Consider the following 19,912-nt stretch of genomic DNA (forward strand, 5'->3'; position numbering starts at 1 on the left):
GTCCTTTTCAGCTGTAGGAAGAATGCTAGGGTGCATCTCAAATTCTTTAGAAGGGAGGTGGGGGCAGGGGATCTTTAAAACTTGTTCTTTATCTGCAGCATCACAGGAGTGCAGGGAACACAGGAAGCTCTTGGGATGGAGACAAATGCAGATGAACTTAGCATGGCAGAGAAGACCCAGGTTTCAACAGAGCATAGTTACTTAGCAAAGGGTTGAAGAGACGAGCCGTGGTTCCATGTTGTTATAGAGCTGGAAGGGAGCTAAAGACAAATTCTAGCCGACTTCTTGGTAAAGCAAGCAAGACAGAGATGCTAAGTGACCTGCTGGAACGATACAGTTACTCAGAAGTGGTGCCGGGTCTACGGTCAGGTGTGTTTGCTCTGTGTTTGCTTATATAAAACTGAACTGAGGAAAATGGCCAGTTTGGTGAATAAAAAACATTTGCATTGACAGCTTTTATGATGGCTCGGCCTAATTCAACATGGTATGTTTTAAGGATCTATACTATATATATTTTAATTTTCGGAATGGCTATAATGACAATGTCTTCCTTCCATAATCAAGTAAGAAGACAGTAATCTAGGAGTGATTTTTGGAAGACTAATTCTGACTAGGTTCACACCCTTGATTTTTCTAAGCTGGCATTATATATATAATATATAATTATTAATGTATTTATATATAAATATATAATTTATGTAAATATAATTATGAAGATATGCATCCCTCTTAATTTATTAAATTGTATTACTGTGTGTATATGCATGTATGTATGATGTGTGTGTACGTGTGTGATGGGTATGCAAATGCCATGGTGCACATGTGAATGACAGAGGACAACCTTAGGGAGGTCGATTCTCTCCCTCCACCTCATGTGGGTTGTCAAGCCTGCATTGCACGTGCCTTTTCCTCCCGAGACAGCTTGGTGGCCCTAGAACTTTGGTCCTATCTCCCTATTACTTTGGGTTTTCTTTCTAATTAACTGATATGATTCTTTGAAGGGCTTAGCATATGTAGGGCCTGGCTCGTAGTGAGTCTTAATATGATTATTCAGTTCCTAACTGTACTAATGAGGAAGAGAGCAAACCCATCAGCTTACTACAGATTTAATAGGTTTTTACAAAGCGCATCCACCTTTCTTGATAGCAGAAGCACGGACCACACCTACCTGGACATCGTGGACCCATCCTTCTGTTATTTCCTGTGCTAATCCTACATGGAGGGAACATACTTGGGGAGGTATTCTGAATTCTGAGTCTGCTGCTTCTCTGCACATCTGCGTGCCATGCAAGCTCACGAAGCAGGAGCAAAGCAAACAATCAGGGAATGTGCAGAGGGGGAGGGGCCTGGTGCGTGGCAGTCACGGATGGCTCGTTCTCCATTATGAGCAAGGGCCAGGTGCATCGCTGTGGCCCAGATGTTGTTGCTTGGCCACATGACTTAATCCTTAAAAACTGGACCCGGGATCATGCCCCATGTTTGTCTATTCCTGCCTCACGGATCAGCTAACGTCTCCACTGCTTGGGCTCAGAGATACCCATGTGTAAAGTGTTTGTCAGAGAATTCCTCATGACCCATGACACATCAAGAGCAAATATACTGCCAGGCAGCTCTACACCTGGGGGAAGAGTTACCACCCTGGGGTAAGGATAGGTTAAGGCACTCCCAGTCCTGAGAACACACAATGTCCCTAGCAGGAAACAGTAGAGTTCCCCCTCCTCCCTTTCGGTATCTCAGTTCGCCTCCTTTCAACTTGGTAAGTGTCCTTAATCCTCACTTGTTGTTGCCCCTGGCCTCTGCATGGATCTATCTATGGAGGAGACGAGCAAGTCCCAGACAGGGTCTCTTATGGCATGGCTTGTGGGGAGACGATTTCACAGTGTCATCCTAAGTGCCCTCCTGTTTATTTCGTCATATTTCTTGACGTTTTGGTTGTGAGCCTAGGCTTTAATGACAGCCACCTCTCCAGCACGTCTTCCTCCTTGTGAGTTTAATTTATCCACATGGCTTGTGTGCTCTGGATGGTAGCAAATTTTAATCTTTAGGAGAGAGTACTAGCCTCCATTTATAGCTACGGTTTCTATGGGAGGGTAAAGATGTTTACGGAGAACAGGGTGAGATTGCATCAGTCACAGGCTTTTACAAACCCCATACCATAACCTTCACACAGAAACTTTGCAAAGTATTGTCCTTCATGTAAATGGAAACGCGGAGATTCGAAGATATCAGTCAGCACGAGATCACATGACAAATGATTGATGTAGCTCCCTGGCCTTTATTAAAGTGATTTATGCTTCTGCTACTGCACATGCTCAGATGAGATGGCCTTCAGCTCCTTGGGGCCCTGTGAGAAAGATGGGCACAGCTATGATTGGCCTTGGGAAGCAAAGAAAAGCAGCACAGGGCATTGTGACTTCATAATTTATCGAGTTTGTGGTTGGGGAAGAGGTTCATTTATCCATCCAACACTTTCTCCAAGTTTTTGCTCAAGGCTCAGCTGTGGCATCCAGAGAAAGGACGTGAAAGAGCTTGACCCTGGATTGGGGCTTCTCACATATTTTCTACCCATCAGTTATTTTTGCCCGCAATTTTTTAATGAGACCCTAAATGATTTAAGGGGATCATGACCTTCATGCTTTGTCTACAGCACCAGCTCCCACAGCTTGAAGGACCCTGTTCCACGAGACTGCCTTTGCTTCAGATGACGTTTGTAAATAATAGGTTACCACTTACACTTCTGATTGTAAGGCGGGGTCCCTACTCCTTTCTACTTGGTCTTGACTGAAGTGTTAGAGGGGGGCCTCATAGAACTCCAACAGGCCTGTACGTCAAGGGAACAGTAAACACACGGGATCATTTAATTAGTCAAAATAGTCCCGCTTAATGGAAGACTAAGCACTATCAAAAGAAAGACTATGTAAATTCCTACAGATTTTGGGGTGGCTTTCCTCTCGTATTTGAAATGGAACAAGTGTTAAGCTTGCAAGTTGCTGTGGCATGGCTTGTTGTAGCCCAAATTCTGCTGTAGCTTGAATTGTGCTCCCCCCCTCCTCATCCCAGCAAGAGCGCCTGTTGCTGGCAGGTCGCTCTGAGAGAGGTCATCTTTTTCAATGACTTTGTTTGTTAATAAGGAGGTAGATGCTTTAGAAGGTTAAAATTGACTTTGGTTTTGTATCACACACCAGCCTTCTGTGAGAACTAAGGAGAGAGCAGGGGAGAGGGGAAGAGGAAGAGGCATGAGAAAAGGAAGAGGAGAGAATTATTTCACTCTTCAGAGAAACCTAGAGGAAGATTGGTTGAAACTTATACTTATTAGAGAAACATAAGCACTGCTGAAAGAACATACACACTGCACACAGACACATGCTACACACACGCTACACGTGGACATACATCACTACATGCACTCAGTACACACACAATACACATGTACTACACAATACACTACACACACACTACACATACATCAGACATACAATACACACAATACATACACCACACACACAATATACACACACTACACACACACATACACAAAAAGTATAGTTAGTATAGTATAGTACTGTGTGTACATCTTCTTCTTCAGTAACATTATAATTATTATATATTATTATTATTTTACCAAGACAACCCTTCGTGCCTTCGTTGATGTCTACATGAAGCTCGATACCTTCAGATGAGCTCAAGATGCCAGAAAACCCTGAGGGATGTTCTAGAAGTGGCCCTGCTCTAGAACTCCCTTGCTCCTTGCATCTGCTTCCATGTTCGCTTCACAGCTAATGTGGAGGAGGAGAAACTTCCTTTGTCAGAGTTGCTTTCCAAGATTAGTTTTTGGGTAACGCAGTCACATAGCACCGGTCCCCACACTGGCCACCCGGCTTGCTAGCTGCTTAGGGATGGGAATGAAGAAAGAGTTGCTTTTCAACTTCATCATGCTCTATTTTGTATGAATTATACCTGTGAATTTCACCCAATGACTCCTGACGAAATAGATATTATTTTAGGGTTCCTATATGAAATAAAATGATGAGAATTCTGTAGGGTTGACTCAGCACTCCCTGTAAGCTAGACCTGTCATTCTGCTAAGAGCTCATACTAGGATTGTTTTCTAGGTTCCCCTCCAAACGCGGGCCTGCAGTTAACTTAGGTCTTGCTCTCCTTTGTGTATGAGGCTTTTCCTTCAGCATCTTCATTTATTCTACAGCCCCCCCCCCCCCAATCGGCAGTTTGGCTGATACGCAGAACATTGTCTGTTTTATAGAACCAGGTCTGCTTGATTAAACCTCCCTGTGATTTGGAGGTGCTATCACCACCTTGAAATCTTTCCAGCCATTCGCCTCCTCTCCCTTCCACCCTCAGGAACAGGTCCAGGTTGCTCATTAATTGCATTCTTGAGGCTTGGTAACAGCAAATGCAGTGTGGGAAGGCAGGCTTGCTGTTCCGCCATGTGACTGGTCACATTCTCAGATGGGCGGGGCCCGCTACCTCAGGTAGTTACACAACAGTCAGCAATGCCACGGTCAGATAATTTTATCCTCAGGAAGGGGTTTAGACCCCACCCCCTTAGCCCTCCATAGTCCTGTCACAAAACCCACTGTGAGAGCCAAGGGAAAACCAAGCCTCAAAGATGCCTGTTTCTACTCCTGGGAAAGATATGTATGCTGATTGCTTACGGTGGCAAAGGAATGCCCACTGCTTAAGTAGAAGGCAATGTGCTTTCTGTATGTAGAGACCTAGGCATCTCGTTTTCTGTACTCCAGCCTCTCCAAAGTAGTGCCAGGGTCTTGTCTTCTGCAATTTCATGAGTTGACTCAGGTTAGTCTGAAGCCCATTCCTGCTCACGTCCACGCTCAGCTCTTTCTAGTCTTTGCCCTCACCCCTCTTCCTCCTCTAACTACACAACTGACCCTTAAATACACCCTGTTGCCTTTAGTTATTTATTCCCCTCCTTCCCAAATGCCAAATGCGTTGTCTTCTCAGTCCTTTCACCGAACGCCTGTATAACCTTGGATGAGCCAGCTGAGCTTCAATATCCTCGGGTTTCACAGCGTGACACCTGGTCTCCCTCCAGCACGCTTGTTCTCAAGGCTGTGCAAGCCCTCAACACTGTGCCAATGGGCACACGCAGTACAGCTCTGAGTCCGAGTCTTCTGGATGACTAAAACTGGGTCTTCCCGTTTAGGACTTATATCAGTTGTGTGTTGTCCAATCCCAGCTAGAGGGCATTCTCAGTAAGAAAGGAAGGAGGGAAGGGATGCATAGAGAAAAGGAAAGGGGGTCTGGGCTGTAGCTCTGTGGGAAACGCATGTGCAGGGTGGTTGAGGTCCTGGCTTTAAACTTTAGCCACACCCCTCCCCCTCCTCTCTCTCTCACACACACATACATACACACTTATGCACATACACTCGTGCATATCCACACACTCAACACACACAAATACACTGAAAACTGTTGTTTATTTTTGGGTCCTGTTTTCCTAATTACTCTTCTCTCCTTTGCTATCACCATATCATATGCTTAAATTATTTTTTTCATGATACAGCAGGAGGATGTTTTGTTTTTCTTGGGAAGTTTAAATAGTCTTCCTCTGTAGTTATTTCTTCTCTCAGCTAACTTGAAGGGCGAGGTGGCATCTGATTTGTTTTTTGATTTTACGTGTGTAAGAACAAGTGACATTGGTAGGTACACCTCATTTCACAAGAGTAGTCAGCCAGCCAAGTGAGTAAGCGCAGGGTCATCAGTAGTCAAGCAAGGATGAAAACCCAGATCTTTATTCTTCTAGGCAGGACGTAGCTGACCCTGTAGATACAGTGTCAATGATCAGTTACTTCTTCCTGCCTTTCAGGGTGCTTTAAGGATTGACTAATATCATCAAGTTCTTTCCTAGGTCAGTGCAAAGGAAGTTTTGTAATTTTTATAAAGATTTAGGAAAAATGCTGCTGTGGCAACCCCACCACCCCCCGTCTGGACCCCAGACTCGGAGTTTCTTTACAGACATTGCTAAATTGGAGCCACATGCAGAATGAAACTGATTACATCATGTGGCAAGTTTAGCAGGTGTGTGTGTTAGGCATTCCGAGGGGCTGAGTAGGGAAGTCCAGCCCTATAGGCATCCTGCAGGGTTCCATGGGAGTTCCTGTGCAGAGCTCCACACCCCCAGCCCTTTCTTCTCCCTTTATTTCTTCTCTCCCTGATGTATTATCATATAGAACTTTGGCGCTCCAGCGATCTGGGTGCAAGTTCTGACTTTATTGCTAGAAGTGTATGGATGCAAATTAGGTTCCTTAATCTCTCCAAACTTCAGGGACTTCCCTGGAATATGAATGATGGTGATCTGTTTTTTTGTTTTTACAATCTATAGAGCATGATCTATATAAGATTGGACTCGGGAAGGGATTCAAAGAAGATGAAATGGCTGTTTCTTTTCAGACTCTTCCACTGAATGCACATCCCACCAATGGACTGCCTTAATTAACTGTTTCTCTTCTCTTCTATAGCACACACATACTTCAGTGTTATTAGTGGTTAATAAGGCGCTTGGATTTTCCTGTAGAAGATTGCATGCCTCCTTGCCATTTGTCATTTAAGTTTCTAGCATTTGGTTGAGAAATCTTTAGAAAAGGAAGTGTATAATTATTCCTTTGGGCTCAGCAAAAGAAAAAGAAACCCACCAAGCTGGACATCATTTTTAACTTTGTGTTGCCTTTTTGAGAACTGTGGTTCAGTTGGTTTCAAACCAGTGGAAGTTTCTCGGGGATAAATGTAATGTATATTTTCAACCCTGGCAAAGATTATGTCATAGTTCTGAGCAGCTATATACGTTTTTTTCCTAATATGGCAAAAGCTTGGAGAAAAGTTTCTCACTTTTTGAGTAGAGAAAACATTTCTTGGGGAAAAAAAAGAAGAAAGTGCTGATCTTTTGGAATAACATGGAATGTGTGTGGTACTTTGGTGGAATTTGGTGCAAAAGTCACAGAACATGGAGTGGCAGACACGGGTTTGGCACTGGGGGATTCTGGGGAGTCAAACCTGATATCTCCACTTCCAGGGGAGCTTGGGCGAATGGAGACAGTAAGTAAACAGACAATTACTCTATAATTAAAAGCTCTAGAGACCATAGCGGAAGAGATGCTAACGTAATTTGTGAAACGGGCTAGCCTCATCTTTCCAAAGAAAGCAGACATGCTGAAAGATACGTAGGCGTTTAAGGAGGTCTGGATGGGCCTTGCAGTAAGAGGGAGCTGGGTATCTCAAAGGAACAGAGGTAGAGAGGTAGGTTTAAGGAACTTCAATGAATCACATAAGGAAAACGGAGAGGAAGGCTCAGGGGCAGAGGCGGGGGTCCCAGGGTACCGCTGGAGGTTGGACTGCTGTTTTGAGGCAGTGAAGAGTCATCAAATGTACCTCCTAGGAAGAAGCCTTAAACTGAGAGAGGACCGTAGGCCCGAGCCCGCCACTTTATTAGATAAACATGGAGGAGAGGTCATGAGGGGTTGATGGTATCCACATGTCTTTATATAGTGGAGTGTTGGGCTGGGTGGGGGAGGGTGGCCAACACAATGAAATGCAACGTTGACCCTTTGAAGACAGATTCTCATAGGAACGTTTGGCCAGAGATTTATCACGGGGACTGTACTGTTTGCGCTAATGACCCCAGCATGCCTCTTTGCATATTATTGCCTTTAAAGGAAAGGCCATCACTGCGTAGAACATGCTCGTTGGTTATTTTTAAACTGTGTGGTAGGGGAATTAGTGGAATTCCTAAGGTCATCTCCAGCTGTTTTTCTCCAAAAGACCAGCTGAATAGTTCATGAGATTTGCTCAGTAGGACTTTCATCCTTCTGTGAAGGATCCTACTGGGTCTGAGTCAGGGGAGACTGGGGAACAGGCAAAGGGAGGGAGTTTGAGGGAAATGAGCTGCTGCTGCTGCTGCTGCTTTTGACATTCAGTATTAACCTTAAAAGCAGTTCTGCATAAAGGCGACTATTTTTCTTACCTTCTCATACGCAGGGTGTATCTTTCTGGCAAATGACCACTTCCTTGAAGGATGGCTGGAATTTGAAGGGTTGGGGACCAGCTCAGTATGACGGCGGAACAGAAGTCCTGACCAAATTACCAGACAGTTCACATCACGCAACAGTTACCATTAACGCAATCACACTTCTGACTCGAGAATGTTACGCAGGTCAGATATTCTTGAAGACTTCTAGGAGGTTTCCAAGTGGTGTTTGAGAAGATCTATGGCTATAACACTACTCCTTTTGGGAGCTAGTTGAAGGCAGATGAAGAAGACGGTCTTCATTTCCTCTACAGGGCACTGTGAACCCTTCTGTTAGCCAAACTCAAGGGCATCTGCTTGATGCTCAGGTTGAGTTAGGAAATGAATAGGTACATGTAAGTGTGCAGCCCTTTGTTTACAAAATGTCTTCCCATCTGGGCTGTTGTCTCCCTGCAGTGTTCCAGCAGGGGAGCCTGGCAGTGGTTTATCTCAGCTTTACAGCGGAACAAATGGAACCTTAATCCTGGTCAGAAAGCTCGTTAAGTGAGTGACCACATTTCAAACAATATGCTGTGGATTTAAATCTCATGGTTTTCCTTCTTGACCCAGCCAAATAGATTGAGGAAGCGGGGGAGGCGTTTTCTTTCTCACCATAGGAGTGGTTTAAGGTTATGGTTAAAGGAAGGAAATTCTGCTCATATGCCTGAGCATCCATGGAGAATCCATCTCATGCCTTTTTAAACATGACCAGTCAAAACATCTTTGTCTTCCCGCTTCTGGAACAATGGTTATTGTTTGAGATAGTGTTCAATGATGTCACAATAGCAATGCACAATTATGCTCATGAAAACAATACTTATTTATGGCTCGACTGGGGTAAATCGTGGGTTAGTAGCATTAGCCGAAGACGGATTCTGCAAAGTGTCCGTCTTAAAATTTCTGTCAGGGAGAAGGAGGAGTTGGCTCAGTGGGTAGCGGGCTTACCATTCAAGCATGAGAATCTGAGTTTGAATCCTGAGCACCACAGTACAAACAACAAAACAAGACAAAGCCAGGTACAGTGGCCCCACCTGTAATTGCAGTGTGGAGAGGGGAAGACAGGCAGCTAGCTGGAGCTCACCTGCCAGTTATTTGACTAAAACAGTAAAGTCAGGAGCAGTGAGTGACTCCGTCTCCAAAAAGTAAAGAGGAGAGTGATTGAGGAAGACACTTGACGTTGATGTCTGGCTTTTCCACACATCACCACACGTATGTCCATACATGCGTGTCTGTGCATATAGCTACATACATGCAAAAGAATTCCAACCCCGAGGCTGAAGAAAGATCCAATTTCCTTATCCTCTGCTCTGAAACATCTGGAGGTGAGGTCATCCTTGTCCAGGTGGGCAGGAAACTTAGAGGAACGCTTCAAAACTTTTAGTACCTTATTTAGCACTTAAACGATGTTTTTTTTTTTTTTTTTCACTACCATGGACAAGAAGTGAAGTGGTTTTAAAAAATGAGCTAAAGAGAACTCGTCCCTTAAGGAGCGTGTGTGTCAGAAGTGCACTTAGAAGTGACGGTACCGCCGATGCAGCCATTAGTGAGCAGCTAGCCTTCTGGACACTGTTGGCTTTAGTCTTCTCAGCAACTTAGTAAGATTGTTATGATGTCCATTCTACAGGCACGTCTGAAGCTCAGGGAAGCTGGGCAGCTTGTCCTGGGAGAGTGCACACGGTTTGTATCCGTCTACCTGACTCCAAAGACTGCCTTCTTTCTCCCTAGATGAGATGCAGCAGCATCCCAAGGGCTCGGCAAAGAGTCAATATTTCCGGATCGTGGTGGGGGTGTTGGTGAAAGGAAGTGGGTTGGAGGAGCAGTTTCGTGGGGGAGGTGTCATTCAAGCTGGGACTTGAGAGAGAGAGAAGGTTTGACTATAGGAAGATGCTCAAGGAAGGTGTTCTAGAGGGAGGAAGCAGCATAAACCACCAGGCAATGACGCGAAGGGAGTGGATGAGGAGTGGGTTGGCTGGAATTCAAGGGCTACGAAGAGGCCTATGGGAAAGTTGACTGCCGGCCTTAGAATAAGGATGGAATTAATATTAGGATAAAGAATCTGGCTTTTTTTTTTTTTTTTTTTTTTTTTGGTTTTTCGAGACAGGGTTTCTCTGTGGTTTTGGAGCCAGTCCTGGAACTAGCTCTTGTAGACCAGGCTGGTCTCGAACTCACAGAGATCCGCCTGCCTCTGCCTCCCGAGTGCTGGGATTAAAGGCGTGCACCACCATTGCAGCAGGGAAGCTCTGAAGGAAGTGTTTAAGTAGTGGTATAGCAGAACCAGAGTGATGGCTCTTAATCTACTGGATTACTTAATAATCCAAGACCGATGGAGAAGGAGGCTGGAAGCAGAACTGGGAGGAAACCTCAGAGTTCAGTCTACACGGGAACTATTGGACACGGAGGAAAAAGTGCTGTTTGCCACCCATAGTTACTTTGGAGGCTGCATTTAGTCAGGGCGCTGGGGAGGTGACCTAGTGGTAGAACGCTTGCCTAGAACGTGTGAAGCTCTGGGTTTTATCCCCACTCCTGCAAAACAAAACAAAACAGGACAGAACAACAACCAAACACTAAACACAAAACAAAACAAAAGCCAGGAGCCTAGGCAGCGCTGGGGATCCAGACATGCGCATGTACACGTGGTGCTGCCGTGCTCAGCTGGGTGGTGCAAAACACCTCCAGCTTGTGAATTACAGGAGTTGTGGGAGCTAAAATCAAGGGGTCAATGGAGTTGAGTTCCTTCTGAGGATTTTGTGGAGAATGTTCCCTCATTTTCCCAGCTTCTGGAGGTGGCATCCCTGAGTTCTTCCTCCAACATCACAACCCAGCTTTCCAACTGTGTTCTTCTGGGTATCGCCCCCCTCTCCCCTGGTTGTCCTCTGCCCTTCACAATGACCCCATGGTCATGTTGGTGCTACCTAGATAATAAAGCATGGACTTCTCCCTACGACAAGGTCCTTGATGCCATTTGGAAGGCTCTTTTTGCTACATGTTTACAACATATTTACAGTTTCTTTAAAATAGCATGTGGAAATATTTGAAAGAACATCATTCTGCCTACTGTAGAGTCAACAAATACATATGTGGATGATAACAGGAACATTTTTTTATGCCTCTTGTGATCCAACTTGGCGTGTATGCGTGTGTGTCTTTGAATTGACTTGATTTCCCTCTCTACCCTCTTTCCCTTTATCCTTCAATTATACAATGAATGAGGTACCTGCTATGTGTCAAGCAGCATGCCACACCCTGGGGGCACAGCAGTGCCAAGTCCTCCGCACACTACTGAAAAATAAAACAAAATGGTAGAATCACAGTGAAGTTTAAAATGTAGAACCAGAATCCAAGATATCATACTTTTGACTTATGCAAAGACCTCAGTGGTGGGTTCTGCGTGTGTATGCCCATAGAAACCAGCAAATTACTCCCTAAAATGGGTGGGGGGGTGGGAGAGGGAAGCGGGAAGAGCATCCTCTGAGGTCAGAGGAAAGGCAGTGGCAGTCGTGTTGCAGCCTCAAGGCAACATGGAAAGGGGAGAGCTAGGAAAATGCCGGAGCCTCCTTGCGAAGGGCTGTTGACTATACCTATGACCAAATGTCAGCATCATGATAACCTTGTCCGGTATGCTGACTAACCTGAAGTACAGACTGGGAAACTAACCCAGAGTCCTTAAAGCTGTCTCCAAAGACTCACAAGAGGTCAGTCGTCTTCCAAGAAGAACAAAAGTCAGTATGTTCAGCTATAGCCCAGCAAGACTTTATGGCAGGGCATAGAGAATGCTCATGGCTGGATTATAAAAGCGTCTGTTTAGAAAACTAGGAAGGCAAAGGGAGACCTTGCACATTCTGGTGTATCTTTGATGGGATGATTCATGGGATGAGCAGAGATAGGAGCGGCTATGGGATGAGGGTGAGGAGGCTGAGGTGCCCTAGGGCATCATAGCTTTTGAGGCAAGGGTGCTGTTGACTTGGCAACATCTTCAGTGTCTTCTTAAAACTTGTATCCCGGCAACATCGCTCTTAGGGAGACATTCATTCTCAGGGTGCCGGTGCACGATGCTGGACTCAGTGGCATTGCTTCATGTTTTGTGCCCTGGGTACTTTGCTTGCTTCATTCTTTCATACTGGATTCGAGCAGGGTTTAGAGAGAAGAGACCAGTTAGTTCAGTGGTATGATCTTGTACCCTACATGATAGTCATCTGGAACCTGTAACAAAAATCTCCCAGGTGGGGTCCTATGTCTGACCTGTTACAAGAGACTCACTTGGGGGTGGGTAGGAGCAGGGAAAGAGAGTATAAAGAAGCCTGAATGGATTTCTTTCTTGAAAATTGTAAAATTAGTATACAGAGTGAAGGGTCTCACGGTTGCAGTCTTGGATGTGTGTCTTATTGATCTTTGTTCTGATTTAGCCATTTCTCCATTGCCCGTGTCCATGTCTCCCAAGCATTCTTGATAGTGCCTTGCCTTTGCCTGGGATTTTTTTTTTTTTAAAAAAGCTTTTCAGGTGATGTAGTGGCAAGCTTTGGGAACCCTACGTTAACACATATGGAGAGGGTCCCTCAACTCCCAACCCCAGCCTGGCTGGAAAAGGACATAACTCTACCCAGATGAGGCTTTTAAAGTCCCAGCTATTGGCAGCTCCAGTTGAGTGAACCTGATATTTCTGGGCTAATTCCCGTCTAGTTAAGGAATCAGCTGGCTCCTCCACTCCCTTCCTTTGGCTATGAAACCTTGGAAATAATTAAATCTAGAATGTGTCTGTAGTTCCTGCGTGTTCTCAGGAATGCTGTGAAGAGCAGGCTGGCTCATCTAATCAGCCTTGTTTCCGCCGGAACAGGATATGGCCCTGTAGGAGAAAAGTTTCGTTGGAGAGGCCTGGCTCTGATGGTAGGCAGCTGTGCGGCCCAAAGCACACATTGAACTCATCCTTTTTGTCTGCACAAAGAACTCGCGAAGAGGCTGTGATGCAGCTGTGAACGCGGGCTGAGCATGGGTGCACCCTCTCCCCTCGCTGCAACTGAAAATCAGCCAACATGTGAAGAGATGTGTTCAGCTTTTAGTAATTGCTGAATTTTTTAGCCGGTCGTCATCTAAGTTTGAGCTCCTGGGGGGATCTTTTATAGTGATCCCAGGCCTGGTCAGACAGACACACCATGTGGGGGCATCTGAGAAGCTGCCTGTCTCTGGACCTCGGCACCTGCTGTCAAGTCTGATGATCTGATGCTCCCTGGCGGAGGAAGCGAACTGACTTCCCCAGGTTGTCTTCGGACTTCTACATATGTGCTTTGGCGTACTCTTACGCCCACGCACGCACCCACACACGCACACGCACACACACACACAGAGGGAGAGAGGGTTTAAATATATAAACTCTGCCAGCTGTGCGACTGAACTGGAAATGCTTGCAGAAGCCGAATCCAAAAGCGATGCTGAGTTCTAAAGGAAAAACTACTCCCAGGAAAGAGCTCCAGATAAAACCCAAATGAGTACCCAGAACAGTGGATGCACAAATCTCAACACAGAGACAGAAGAAGCTTGAAGAGACAAGCCGAGTGACTCCTCTGAAAGAGTAGCTCCTTCACAACAGAATTCAGAGATACGAACGTGGGTTAAATGCCAGATACAGAATCTAGACGTTTACGTGGGAAGACGGCCCAGAGGTTACAAATAGGCAGATGAATAAAGCTAAGGGAGCCCATCCAGGACCCGCAGAAGAAAGCCAGAGACAGCCGAGAAAGGCAGCAATGTGGATGTGAAGGGGACACTGAGATAGATGTGGTTCCAGATGGCAAGGTGAAATGAAGCTGACATTGTAGAACTGCAAGCTGGCTCCACCTTGGTGCAAGCATTTGTGTTCACGCCTGGTCGCACACGCCTGCGCTTAGGATATTCAGGGAGGCCTTTCTGCTGGGAGGGAGGCAGGCAAGGACTCTGGGGGTGCTGACTCCATCATCAGCGTCCCATGCAGCACCTGTGGGTTAGTCCATGAATCCTTCAACGCCAGTGCGCTTTAGAAAGGCTATGAGGCTTTTAGCTCTATGTTCCGTGGGGCTTGTATTACTACCAGGAATGAGAGGTCACTGGACAGAGCTTTTCTTGTTTTTGTTTTATTTTTTTTATCATGTTTTTAGTGAAGTTCCATTCTCTCCTGCTCAGACACATCTGTTTTTTGTTCCTTTTCTATCATCCAGCGGTTTCCCCCCACCCTTCTTTTTAGCTCTCATCCTTGATGTCATGTGGCAGCCAGAACAATTTGCTTTTCTTCTGAATAGCTCATCATGTGAGAGTCACTGCTGACATGAGTTTTCAGCCCCTTGACAGGGCCTTGTTTGATGCACCACCGCCAACAGCTCCCTTCTTGTGGCAGAGCATGCTGGGAAAGAGAGTCTTTAGATACCCAGGCTTTAATGGGAGTCAAGTCAGCAAGGCGACTGAGGTTGAGGCTGCAACCCCCCACCCCCATTTCCTCTTTGCAATCAGCAAAAGCAGGTGCTGCTGTGGTCTAGTTTCTCAGGCTCAGTTTTTTTACTGCTGATGGGAGGGGCACTCCCTTTTACAGATGAGCCACGGCAGGGATGACACAGAAAGTGTCACAGAGTGCACATTCAGAGCTCTCCAGTTTCCCTTCTGTATCGTTGGGCTTCTTTCATTTCTACCAGTGCTTTCATTCCTATTTGAGTAGCTGTTGCTGTGGACACAAATCTCTCAGAAATCCAAACCATACCTCCAAGCAGGTGGGTGGCAAATGAGCAGCCCCCGAGTTTGAGATGGGCTGATGTCTACGGTGATACTCTGAATCAGATGTTGACAGAGCACACAGAGGGACTCCAAGCTGGTCTAGAGCTGTTGGAGGTGCCTAGTACAGGAAGTGGCTTGTAAATTAGGACTTAGAAAGAAAGACTAGACTGTGCAAAGACCCAGTGGCCAAAGGAACTATAGATGTTCATCATAGCTGGTTCGGAAGAGAGAGAGCTTGAGGAAGAAAGAGGTGTGATTTCCCAGGCCACGTTGTGGACTTTTAGCTCCAGTAATTGGACCATGGAAAGACGGCAAAGGGTTTTCAGCTTCATATATGTTTTTGTTGGATCTGAGTCATACATAGAACAATCACTTGGCAGCATGCTGAAGATGGGTGGGAGGGAGGCTGAACACAAGGGGACTCTCTGCTCACTGCTGGGCTACTTCTGGGGATCACGTGAATTAGTGATCCCCATGAATACAGGAATGCTCCTTTTAGGCTTCTCTTACAGTTATTGCTATCCCCTCTTCACAGGGAGGGTGTGGAAAGAGTGGCAGGCACTTCAGGAGACATAATACTTGTTTATAGTCATGAGCCTTTGTGTTTAAGAAGGGAACGATGGTTCACAGGCAGAAAAACTTGATTTTGTCATCTCATTTTGAGGAGTCTGTATAGAAGTGGGCACTGAATGAGATGCCGGCAACAGGGTCATCTATCATGTCAAAACAATTGGCAAATGCCTGTCTCACTTGATGACAAAAGCCTTATTTGGGGCTCAGGCTCTGTGAAAACACAGGACCTACCTCAGCATCACTCTATGGAATGGGTACCAGACATGCTGGAGGCACTTGGCATCATCCTATGGAGAGGCAGAATGGGTACCAGGCATGATGGAGGCACTCAGCTCCATCCTATGGAGAGGCAGAATGGGTACCAGGCATGCTGGAGGCACCAGGAAACATTTGTTCCCTTCTTCCTTTATCTGCCTTTTCTCAACACTGCTCCATTTCAGACTGAGAGCCGGAACCTACAGTCCTTACAGCACCCAATGTAGTCTGGACCACTTCCTCTCTGACCTGCTCTTCCTGTTATCCTTCCTCACTCTGTGGTGCCCAACCCTAGACAATCTGTGGGTTTCCCTCCCACCTCAGGGCGCTCTGATATCAGCGTGGCATATCTCTTCATCTTTCTCAAGTGTTGTTCAAATGTCGTGTCAGTGATGCCTACTCTAACCAAACCCCCTTCTCTCGCGTGGTTACTCGACTTAGTAAAATAGGGGGTGGAGAGCAATTATAGTAGTGGCTCTCTCTCTCGGTAACATAAAACACTCACTATTGTAATTATATCTGGATGAAGGACATAAATATCCATATGTATCTATTAAATATATTTATATATGTATATATACACATATGTACACATGTGTATATACACACATTTATTTGTATATGGCAAAGGGGGTGGCTTTTGTATCAGCTAGGTTTCTGTTGCAAATGTGAAACTTTAGCGGCTTCTAGTGATAAGCATTTGTTTCTTTCTTCTGTAGCTGTGGGTCTGCCAGAGTGATCTTGAATCAGGCGGATCAGGCTCAAGTCTATTACAGGGAGGGCATGAAAAGTTAGGAACAACAATAATTTAATGTATTCTAGGTTTTATTCCTGGCTATGGAAGTTGGTGAAGGCTTTATGGAGGAGATAACTTTAATCTTCCTGAAGGGTGAGCAGATTCCAAGGTAGACAGGAAGGGAGCAGCCTATTCAAGTATATAATGATTTTAAAAAGAGACTTTTAAAATAATATATATATGTATAGTTTCTGTGACAAATCAAAGAACTATAGGAAAATAAAATCATCAGTTTCTGTTTATGAATCTCATATTTTCTATTACAAAGACAATTGGAAAACAGAGCTGATGGAGGAAGGTCATTGGTTAATTAATAAAGAAACTTCTTGGCCCTGGTAGGTTAGAACATAGGTGGGTGGAGTAAACAGAACAGAATGCTGGGAGGAAGAGGAAGTAAGGTAAGATGCCTCAGACGGACGCCATGCAGCTTCTCTTCAGGGCAGATGCAATGAAGCAAGCTGCTAGGTCAGACATGCTGAATCTTTCCTGGTAAGACTGGTGCTACACAGATTATTAGAGATGGGTTGATCGGGATATGAGAATTAGCCAGTAAGGGCTAGAGCTAATGGGCCAAGCAGTGTTTAAAAGAATACAGTTTGTGTGTTGTTATTTTGGGGCATAAGCTAGCCAGGTGGCCGGGAGCTGGGTGGCAGGAAGCGGCGTGCAGCTCCCACAACACAGAGCCAAGCACAATATTGGTGTGTGTGAATATTTATTTTCTTTTTAAAAATTTTGTATTAAAATTGTTTTCATACAATATGTTTTTATCATATTTTCCCCTCTCCTTATGCCTCACAGATTCTCCCAACCTCCCATGCCACCCAACTCCATGTTCTCTCTCTTTCTTTACCAAAGAAACAAGAAAAACAACAAAAAACAACAAAAAAATGAAAATCAAAACAAATTAAAAATTATAAGAAGAAAAATACAAAAATAAGCAAAAAGTGTACAAAAAAAGTTGGAGTCAGATTTGACCAAGCACAGTCTTATTTAGCAACAAAAGTGTGGACTCCAAAGAAAGGCAAGAATGTCTTTTTAGTGGCTACTTTTTGTACGGGTTTGCAAGATGTTTCCTAGCCACCGCTTTGCTTAGCCATTGCAGTCTGCATAGGACATCCTAACGCTGAGTATAAAGGAGCGTATAAAACCCCGGGTAGAACAACTTGATCAGTGGCTTCTAGCTAGAAAACCAATGCTCATGGTAGCTGCCCAGTACTGTTTTGCAAGGTACCTATGCATAAAGTTCATTCTCTTGTGTACACATTTCCTCTTCTTCTTAAGTAGGGATGCTTTAAGGATGACTTCAGCCCATGGCTTTGAGTGTCTGTTCTGCATAGGCTGCTCTAGACTTGTTAAAAGGAGCCATAACCAAGTAAATCATCTCTAAGATCTTTCCTCATGGCATTTCTTCAAACTTCAGCCTCTTATTTCGCCCATCTTTTGGATGCTTCTAGCAAAAAAGGATTCTTCCCTACCTTGTGACTCATGAGTACTGACCTGGGAGGGTGGGGGTGTATTGGAACTGTATCTCTTTCTTCCTTTCCCCCAGTTTTATATGTGCCTAGCATTAAGTGTTCAGAAATGAAGAAAGACAAGCTTGGCAGGTTCCTCCAGGCCCTGTGAAGGTCAGAGGAGCAGTTGAGCCGACAGTAACTATACATGCTGTTGATGCTCTGCCGCACTGCCAAACACAGATCCACACCAGCGAAATGCTCCCATCTGCAAAGTGGCCAGCCCTCAGACACTCTATTTTCCATCTCTTTCCCATAATTCCTTGATGCCTGAGGTGGTATCTCCCTGGGCCTACTGAACGCCAGCATCATATGTTAGGCAGGAATTTCTAGAGAGGGAACGCCTGCTGCTCAGGTGGGTTGTTGAACGTTGACAGGCGTCTTTGTGCGTCCCATCCCTGTGGTCTAGAATTGGGTGGAAGAAAATGCTTCTGACACATTGACCTTGAGCTCAGGAGGCTAGCAGAACTGGTTTCCTCCTCTCCGAAACCATCACCTCTGGTCATTTTAAAACTTACCGCGGAGCGGCGCTTACAGACAGGCATTTCTTCTCATTGATTGGTGTTTGCCGTCTCGTGATCCTCCAGGTCAGGAATGCCCCAAAGCGACTGTCTCTCAAGATGGTGATGCTCATGGCGCGTTCGTGTCTAAGACTGGTCCAGAGAGGGTGCGCTCCAGGAATGTTGACGAAGGCACACGCAAGGAGTACAGCATCTTCTTGAGACCTGCTCGCCATCCCACAGATTGCTACTACCTCCAGGGACCTTATTTTTAGGATTTTGATGTCATCTGTTTAAAACTTTTGTGGAGCACAGACAAGACTTTTTACCACTGAATAAGATAATATTTCACTTTTGTATCCTGCAATCATCCCGGTTATAGTTTTTCTATAACTGTTTTTCACCTGAGAATCCCAAGCCACATTCGCTACTAGTGTGCACTTCAAAATGATTGACTTAAGCTTCCTGACAGAGGAGGAACAAGATGCCATTTTAAAGGTTCTGCAGCGGGATGCGGCCCTGAAGAGGGCTGAAGAGGAGAGAGTCAGGTAAGAGGCCAGACGAGCACTCGGGCGTGAGGGGAAGAAGAGATCCACAGAAAATAGGGCTGTTTCCTTTTCAGACTTAACTGGTAGTTTGTGTTGCAACCTAAACTCACACATTCCAATTTTAGGCTAACTTCCTGGACAGAACTTTTCTTTTTGTTTTGTTTTGGTTTGGTTTGGTTTTTCGAGACAGGGTTTCTCTGTGTAGCTTTGGGGCCTGTCCTGGAACTCACTCTATAGTCCAGGATGGCCTTGAACTCATAGAGATCCACCTTTCTCTGCCTCCTAGGTGCTGGGATTAAAGGGGTGCCCCCCCTCCACCCAGCTCCTGATGTTTCTTAATTTACCTACAATATGCCTGCAGAAATAGGATCTCTTAAAAACTTTATCCAGGCATGTGGTGTGGACCTGGACTTCAAGCTACTCAGGATGGTGAGCTGGGACCTCTTCAGCTCACAGTTTGACATCAGTATGGGCAATGCAGTGAGATCCGACTTCCCCAAACAGAAACGCACCACATGTGCCTTTGACTCTGTTTAAAATGAGGCACAGAACCAGGAATGATGGTGTATGTCTGTTCTGTAGTCTTATAATTTGAGAGGTTGAGTCAGGAGGATTGCCTGGAGTTAATGCTAGCCTGGGTTATTATATAAAACCCCATCTCTTAAAAAGCAAACAAATAGCTGGGTGGTGGTGTCTGCCTTAAATCCCAGAACTTGGGAAGAGAGGCAGGGAAAGATTAAAAAGCAGAAAAAGAGAAGAAATGTAGTTGGTAGTTGTGTGTGTGTGTGGGGGGGGGAGAGAGAGAGAAAGAGAAATTTGAGATTGAGACAGTGTTGCTATATAATCCAGTCTAGTCTCAAACTCAGGATCTTCCTGTCTCAGACTCCGGAACAGGGATTTATGAGCATGCGTTACTATGCTAACTTGGCATGTATTTTTATATCTACTGTATTATTTTT

The 19,912-nt window shown here is 45.2% G+C and overlaps 1 protein-coding gene across 6 annotated transcripts in view; it reads left to right on the top strand.

Annotated features, from left to right (window-relative positions):
- The window catches only part of Sytl2 (synaptotagmin like 2), a 98,273-nt gene that overhangs the window by 18,259 nt on the left and 60,102 nt on the right, over positions 1-19,912 (top strand). For all 6 annotated transcript variants that reach the window (XM_057755988.1, XM_057755989.1, XM_057755991.1 and 3 more), the window contains exon 2: positions 18,493-18,953. In XM_057755988.1, coding sequence (XP_057611971.1) covers positions 18,853-18,953 — 101 coding nt within the window. In that variant the 5' untranslated portion in view covers positions 18,493-18,852. The remainder of the gene's footprint in view (positions 1-18,492; positions 18,954-19,912) is intronic.

Source organism: Chionomys nivalis, chromosome 23 (assembly GCF_950005125.1).
Source record: "Chionomys nivalis chromosome 23, mChiNiv1.1, whole genome shotgun sequence".
NCBI lineage: Eukaryota > Metazoa > Chordata > Mammalia > Rodentia > Cricetidae > Chionomys > Chionomys nivalis.